This window comes from Marmota flaviventris, chromosome 3, assembly GCF_047511675.1.
Source record: "Marmota flaviventris isolate mMarFla1 chromosome 3, mMarFla1.hap1, whole genome shotgun sequence".
Classification (NCBI taxonomy): domain Eukaryota; kingdom Metazoa; phylum Chordata; class Mammalia; order Rodentia; family Sciuridae; genus Marmota; species Marmota flaviventris.
Genome location: NC_092500.1, coordinates 119,786,264 through 119,794,740, shown reverse-complemented (window position 1 = coordinate 119,794,740; position 8,477 = coordinate 119,786,264). Strand labels below are relative to the sequence as shown.

The following is an 8,477-nucleotide window of genomic DNA, read 5'->3' as shown; positions in this document are numbered from 1 at the left end:
TAACAGGGCTTTCAATAAAACACTTCAACAACCACTTTGGGATGCCAAGTGAAGTTTTGATTCGGGAAGGTTAAGGGAGTGGCATATCTTTAGGTCAAGAAAATTCTAGCACTGTGTATGCATGTACGGACATATAAGTATGGGGGTGGCTGGGGCTCAAAGACCACAAAAGGAAGGATTGGAGCAAGGGTTTGGCAGAATCACCGTGGGGAATGAATGTTATCACTAAGAGCAGCAGCATCTCAGTGAAGGATGCAAAGGATACATCATCAGTTCTCTTGAAAGGTGAGAAAACAGAGGCTAGGGAAGTAAAGACTTCTTGCCCACGAGACATGGCAAATGGCAGAACAGGGACTAAGCCTGCCACTGTTCATCCCTAGGCTAGCATGATGGGGCAATGGCAGGGTACAGTCCAAAGCTACTTGAGCATGCAGTCTAATTCCCAGCCCCATGATTCCCACTCCCAGATCCAGACCATGCCAAGCAGCAGCAAAGAATGAACCACACTAGCCTTGTTTTCAAGTCAAACAGTTAAGGGCAGAAAGCTCAGAAGATCAAGTGCTAACATGATTTTGCTCACGCATAAGTTAGGGCAAAGAAAAAGAAGGGGGCAGGGGTGTGGCGAAAAAGTTTCTCATGAAAATTGAACAGATATCAGTAGAAGAAAGGGACCAGGGAGGGATAAGGGCTTGTAAAGGGGAAATATCAGGTAACAATATTGGCTAAATTCTAGCACTATGTCTGCATGTACGGAGTGTAACAATGAATGCCACCATTATGTACAATCATGATGCACCAATAAAAAATAGAAAAAAACAGTTGAAGGCATGGAAGTGGTGAGTGAACAGCCTATGCCCCTTGTGCCCCATGTGGGAATAAGGAAATGCAATATACTGCATAAAACGGTGCAAAGTATTTAAGAAAAGGATGTTTCCAGGGTAAGTTTGAAGGAACATTGCCCACGGGCTTCTCTCGGGCACTCAGAGCCCTGGCACTCCATCAAATCAAAATTCAGATTTGTCCTCATCTATCTACAAATGCACAGGACATCACCTGAGAAATGGAAAGCACACAGACAGCCAGAGACCAGGAAAAAACAAAGCAGGCTTTCTGTGGGCCTGTTTAGTTTTTGTCAGGAATCGAACACAGTCCCGACCTACATCTGGATAACACACGGGAAAACCTTAAGTTGTAACTAGACTCTATAAGTGAGAATTCAACATGAAAATAACCAAGTACTGGAAATTCTCCAACAAATACTAATTTACCTAAGGCAAGAAGGTTGAGATTTCCTAACCTTAAATGAGATCAGGTTAACCAACCCCCAAACCTTCAATATACCTGTTTTAACAGTTTGTCTGATATAACAGATTCAACTGCAGACAAGAGACAATTTTCTCCTTAAAATTTTCCTTCACTTTTTCTCTGGTGAACACTTCTGGCATCAGTCAGAAAAACTTCGTAGGTTTCAGGTTCCTCAAGTATAAAATGAGCATGACTAGCCCATAGGGTTGTTAGAGGGTTTAGATTGAAAAGGGCCCCCAAAGGTCGATTGCTAGACTTGGTCTCCAGGGATGGTAGAAAATAAAAATGGGGCCTAGTTGGAAGAGGTGCGTCTCTGTAAGTGCGTCTCTGAAGGGTATATTCTGTCCCTCTCTGCTTTGTTTCACTACACCTCCCCACCAGGATGCTCTGCCTCACCACAGACCAAGAGACAACAGAGCCAAGAGACCACAAATTGAAACCTCTCAGTGAGCCAAAATAAATCTTTTTTTCCTTTGACTTTCTCAGATATTTTGTCACAGCAACCAAAAGCTGACAGTTATAGGACGAGATACAGGCTGAGATTATGAGAAAGTTCTTTAACACAACTCATGGCCTAGTGTTCATTATATTAGGTTCTTGTTGCTTTTATCTTGGGTAGTGCTGCAGTTCAAACCCAGGGCCACATTCATGCTAGTTAACATGGTCCATGACTGAATTACATCCCAAGCCCCTAGGGTATTGTTTTTATAAACTTCCAACAATAAATTAAGAACTGCTTCTTAGAGTTAGCCTTCCTCTCTGTTCTAAACCTGGTCCGAGTTAGATGAAAGTCAGGAAAAGCAAGCAGGGCACAAGCACACTCATTTGTGTATTTACGATGGGAAGTTTCTAAAACTTCCGAAACTTCAGTGTCTGAATTAAGGCTTCAAGGATATGCCAAGAGCTAAAGGAAATAAGATGAAAAAATAGCAACAAAAATACAACAAAAGTTCATTTTCCATTTGGCTCTTTTTATTAGAGAAATTGAGAATACAGCAAGTAGGGAAATCCCATGGTGAGTGGAACCATCACAGATACCTTTCTGGAACCCCAACCTTCTATGATCCCCAAAAATGTGCTTTGTGGCTTCAGCGATTTGTAAGGGGGAGGGGAAAATACTGAAAAAGGCCACTATTTAATGGTGAAAGAATGAAGCTGTAGAGGTCCTAAACAGCCCAGGGCCAAAAAAGAAAATTAAAACTCTGCACAGAACAAGCCAGCCTCTGACTGCTGAGAGTAAGGCATTCAGGCGCCAACCTGGTGAGTTCTCAGCGGGCACTGTAGGTCAAGTGCACATAGAGGCTATTGGTAGTGAGCTGCACGTGGACACACACACACAAGTGGGCATACACATACCCACACACATACACACCCAAAAGAGGGAGAGTTGACTGGATTACACATTGGTGGTGTTGGTTTCATGTTCCCTAAGGGTTTGTGCTATGTTGAACCAGAATCTTCCTGCTTTGGGGTGTGGGGTGACTGGGCCCAAAGACTGCTACTTCTCTGGGTGTTGTTACAGGGCTGCATCTCATACCCCCATACCCCAAAGTGCATGACCAAAGAGCAAGTCTGGCTTCTGATATGTGCTGTTGCTCCCAGGAAACTAAGTGAGCTTCCTTCCAGTTGGCCACTGTCCTGTTGGACTATTTTCTAAAGAAACAAATACTGTTTGTTCTGTCAGGCCCTTCATCCACTGAGTCTTTTGCTTGGGCCACCTAGGGCAGTGACCTTATCCAGAACCAAAACACTCCTATGTTCTTCCCAAGTTTCTGCACTGATTCTTTCTTCCTGGAACCCAGCTGTAGCTGGAGATTCACAGGGAAAGGAAGACAGGGTGGGGACAATAACAAAACCCTACTGAACAAACCAGACGTCCTTCTCATACTTCTAGACACCCCTTTGACAATGCCAGCCCCTCTGCCTTAGGACCTAAGTGGCAGTTCTAATACCTACCACCCCCAGGATGTAACACACCCTCTTGAAGTCCTGGATGGCAGTAACCCGAGACTTGAGTGCTATTTTAGAGGTTCACCTGTGAGCCAAGATCAGAACACATCTTGTCTAAGAACCGGATCCTTCCCTGCCACCACTCTCCTGACACCATAACAAGGCAGCCCTGGGAGCAATAGTTTTTCACTTCTAGTAGCAATTCAAAAACATGGACTTAAGGATTCTACCAGACTCACTAGCAATAACATGCCATTGCCTTCTAAACATGTCCCCCAGCAACATGGGGCTCAGTGCAGCTGAAAATGCCACAGTGGGCGCTGGAGGCTTCTGCAGGCTTTCTTCAAAGACAACCACGGTGTCCGTCACACCAGGTTTACCAAGACCACACACCAGAGGCAAAACTCAACTTTTTTCTGGTCTAAAGACAGGTTTCTTTTTCTACACAAATCAGAATCTCATCTGTGGCTGGCTCCACACCAGAACTATGATGCCAGGGAATAGGCAATTTTTATTTGCAGGATTTTTAATAGAATGATTTTTAATAGAAATTTACAGGGTGGTTCAGAGCTCCAATAGCAACTGCCACAGCTCTCAAGTCAGACCAAAACTACCACCAAGTTGAACGGGATGCCAGTAAGTGATCAGATGAGCCCCTGTGCTAACGTTCCCAGGGTTCCTCCACTGTCTCCACCAGTATCAAGAGCAGGACTAGCTGGCTCTTCTCTTTAGAAAGGGTCACTATCGGCCTACAAGACAGCTTTTCAAATGACTGCCTTTTACCTAAACACATCTTGTCAGTCACTTATGTGCTGCTTCCACTGAAGAAACACACATCACTTCCTCCTATCTCTAATTCAGGATGCCCAAAGGCTATTGGAATTGAGAGTGATCAAGTGATCACTGGGCTTGGCTAATATCTCTGCCCTGCTAGGGTCCAAGGTGTGCATGTTGGCCTTTAGAAGGCACCCTGGTGCACCAAGACTGCTGCACATTCTGGGGCTACCACCTGATCTTCCCTCACTTTGTGCAAAATTGAAACAGTGTGTGGTACTTGCATGTTTCGTTCTATACAAAAATTCTCCCTCCCTCCCTAACCCTTATGTTTTAAACATTTATATAAATTCTTTAAACAGTAAGTTAGAAATCTTATTTACATTAATGTCTTTGTTCTCCCAAAAGAGCATCTAAAATCACACTCCCACCCCTTAATTGGATATAAATGTTCACCTAAATTGGACTGTACTATTGTTTTAAAGAGAAAGGGAAAAGAGAGAATCACCAGCTAAACTGTTTCCCCATCTTCTACAAATAAATTATGATACGGATCAGAAGCCAGTTTGCCAAGGGTCTTGCAAAGCCCTCAATCAGTAGATCCCAAGAATAAGTCAGGGTATGGGCCATTCCTCCTTTTCTCCAAATTGATGCACTCCATCCTTTGAGGTATGATTTATTTTTGTTTTTCTCTTCTCAGTCGTGTACCACGCAGAGCCCTTGGGCCGTCACAAAGCCCATGAGGCTATCAAGGTTTTGGGGCTCCTCTGGTACTGGCATAAATGGCCAGTAGGGAGGCCTGCAGATGCTGCAGGCCTGGGTTCAGGGTAACAGTCCCTGGCTACTGGTAGGTTATCACAGTGCCTCCTCTTCAGTACAGCCTCCGCCGATCATGAACCGGAATTCTTGCAGGTTTGAGACGCCATGGAAGTGAACAAAAGCTCCGGCAACCACAAAGATGTGAAAGAGCTGATGAGAGTGAAACTGGAGAGAGAAAAAAAAGAGGAGTGGTAAAAAATTCTTAGGATCATTTAATCCTGGCTTATGCTAAGCAGAAGATAGGGAATGGACATGACTGAGCTCAAATTCAAGGAGTCCACAGATCCTGATATACCATTAGGTATATCACATTCTGCTGAGTTGAAAGCCAGCTCTCCCCAAAGAAATTCAGGTTCTTCCACTAAGCTCTAGACATGAAAATCTGCATGTTAGAGTACTGGTGAACTTGGGAGCAAACAACATACAGAATGTCTTGCAATAAGACCACAAGGTTCCTAAGGATTCTTTGATATCCAGCAGCAGAATATGACCAAATACTTTTGTTCATGGACAAGAATATTAGAGCTGTGGTCATTTAAATGCTCTCTGTTAGAGAAACTAAAGAAAACTACCAGGATCTAGTAGAAAAGTAAAAAAAAAAAAAAGTCCCTAGAGTTTATTACTTCAGTAGTAAGATTCTAGAACTATACAAACAACATATATATCAAAAGATTGGGTAAGCTGGGTATGGTGGCATATACCTGTAATCCCAGTGGCTCAGGAGGCCAAGACAGGAGGATCACAAGTTCAAAGCCAGCCTTAGTAAAAATGAGGTGCAACTCAGTGAGACCCTGTCTCTACAAAATAGGGCTGGGGATGTGGCTGTGGTTGAGTGCCCCCCGAGTTCAATCCCTGCTACCCCTGCCCCCTCCCGCCCAAAAAAAGACTAAGTAAAGAGAGCCTCTTACTTTCCTATCAAGTCAGAAGCTGGTCTATAAACACGTGATACTATTTAAATTTTACCTGTTCTGTTGAATGCTATTTCACATCTCAAGCTCCATGTGCTCGATAAACATCACTTCAAAACCTATACTATTCTCTCATTATAGTCTCAAAATGAAAAAGCCCAGTGGTAAGGCAGTATTTACTAAGGGAAAGACACTGATTTGAGAAATAAATATATATATATATAAACTTTAAAAAAGTCATATCCCAAGAGATGTTTCCTAGAAACCAAAGGAGATTAATTTTCCCAAAAAGGCAGGAAGAAATAAAAATTATTCCATATCAATCTCAAAATCATAATGAGACAAAAGGGATAAATGAGCTAATTTGAAGGTCAAAAGACTGCTTGTGTTCAGGATCACCTTCATTTTATAGACAGCTAAACTAAACTTTACAGTGATTACATAATCAGCTTAGTCTATAAAAATCAACAACAGCTAAGCCACAGAATTCTAAAGGTCAGATTTCATATTAAACAACACTCCAATTCCACATTTGAAATGTTGCAGGCCCTCTTCTGTTAATTTCCCATCAATACCAGTCCCTTATATATTTTCTTTTCTCCTCCTCTTTTCTACTATCTTACTAACAACAGTCCAATTAACTAACTCTTCCTCTTCCTCCTCCAACAATTCATACACACAATCTCCTCTTACAAATCACCGGCCTTTGATATTAAAAAGGACCTTAGTTAGTACATCTGGTCCCCAAAAAAGTCTTTGGCAAAAATCTGGTCCATAACCTTGTTTCACTAATGAGGAAAATGAGATTAAAGAATGGTTAAATGATTTTTCATTACAGAGTAGTTAACAGGATTGATTAGAACTAGCCTAATTCTACCACTTAATAGCCATATGCCTTAGATAAGTCTTAATTTCCTAATCTGCAAAATGAAACTATAAATAACAGTTATAGAGCTAATGTATTAAATAAGTAACCCAAACACAGTACTTAGTACAGTGCTGGACACGAAATAAATAGGAATTGTTACTTTTGCTCTCCAGAGAAACAACTAATGAGGGACAGAGTTAGGACCAGAATAAAAGTCTCAATTTTGAGTCTGAAACTTTTTTGATTTTGTCACTTCCCAGTCTGCCAACAATCCACTAAGAGGTACACATGCTTGATTACCCCTGATTACACTTACCCAGATGTCACATTTGCCTGGAAAGAAGCGTTCAGGGATCCGGGCAGCATAGAGGGCAGCTCCTGTGATGTAGAGGCTAGCCATGAGCATTAGCCAGCCTATCTGCCCTATGGTGGCAGCCCTCAGGAATCCTTCTGAGATGACATAGTGTAAGGTGGGAATGATTCCACTCAAGCCTAAGCCCAAAAACACTCCTAGGAATCATGAGAAGGGGGCGGGGGGGGGGGGGGGGGGAGATAAGAAGGAAGAGTCAATATTTCAGCACAGTACCATCTGTAAAACTGAAAATTCCAAGGTAGAATGCAACATTAGCTTCCTATTTTAAAGGAAAAGGAAGGTTCTTCAAACTCTGGAACACCATCACACAGATAACATAGCTATGTGCTAAAAATATACTTACAAATGTAAGTAGCCTCCTGCTAAGTGAGGTTTAGCTTAGTAAGTGAGCAGAGACCAAAGGTTTAGAATCATGTTGCTATGTGCTTTAGAAAGGGATAGCTCTGAGAGTTTGTTTAAATTTCTCTAAATGCTGCCATTTTATAAACACAGCTTAAATATAGAGCATTATTTTCTCTTAGAAGCAACAGACATTCTGGGACTGGGGATGTAGCTCTGTGTTGAAAGTGCTTACCTAGCACTGGGTTCAACCCCAGTGTGTGTGTGTGTGTATATATATATATATCTCACACACACACACACACACACAAAAAGAGGAGGAGGAGCAGAAGCAACAAATAACACACATTTTTAGGGTGGGGAGGCAATGAATGATCAAATAACCTGGTGAGGTGATATCATAAAGCTAAAATACTTGTATTAGTAATCTAAATTTACAGTCTAAAAATAGGTATTTAACATTTTTTAAAATGCCCTGAACAAATGGTCTAATATGTTAACAAGTAAGATGACAGATTAAAGAAAGAAAGATATATACTTCTGAGAGCTCCCAAGCTCCCAAACAAGTACATCACTCTGTCAGAATGGCTAGGGTGTGGTTCAGTATCATACTTCCCTAGCATGTGCAAGGCCCTGGGTTCACTCCCATACACTTTTGTCAGAATTACTCAGCACAGCCTACTAGCTTCAAAATCATTTATCAAAAGTAGCACTTTTGGGGGCTGGTTTTGTGGCTCAGTGGTAGAGCATTCACCTAGCACGTGTGAGGCCCTGAGTTTGATCGTCAGCACCACATTAAAATAAAGGTATTGTGTCCAACTACAACTAAAAAATAAATATTTTTTAAAAATAATAATAATAATGATAAAGTAGCACTTTTCAAACTTCTAGGTATGACCTAAGTCCTAAGATCAAGTAAGTACACACACACACACAAATACATACATATATACACATTTAGAGTTGTAACAGAAAATGTCATGATCAAAAAAAGTTTCAATTCTACTCATCTAAAACCAGTCTGAAACCTGTGTGTCAACAAAAGCAACAGTCACTCCGGCAGCAACTGCTCCTACATTTTGACAGGCAGACTTAAGAATGACCTTTACAACATAAGCTGTCATTGGTAAGCTTTCAACAG

General features: G+C 41.7%; 1 protein-coding gene across 4 annotated transcripts in view; it reads right to left on the bottom strand.

The window, feature by feature from the left end:
* Nucleotides 1–2,255: 2,255 nt before the first annotated feature.
* Adipor2 (adiponectin receptor 2) overlaps nucleotides 2,256–8,477 on the bottom strand; it is an 80,248-nt gene continuing 74,026 nt past the window's right edge. For all 4 annotated transcript variants that reach the window (XM_071610310.1, XM_027951053.2, XM_071610309.1 and 1 more), the window contains 2 exons: nucleotides 6,941–7,134; nucleotides 2,256–5,013 (listed from right to left, as the gene is read on the bottom strand). In XM_071610310.1, coding sequence (XP_071466411.1) covers nucleotides 4,885–5,013; nucleotides 6,941–7,134 — 323 coding nt within the window. In that variant the 3' untranslated portion in view covers nucleotides 2,256–4,884. The remainder of the gene's footprint in view (nucleotides 5,014–6,940; nucleotides 7,135–8,477) is intronic.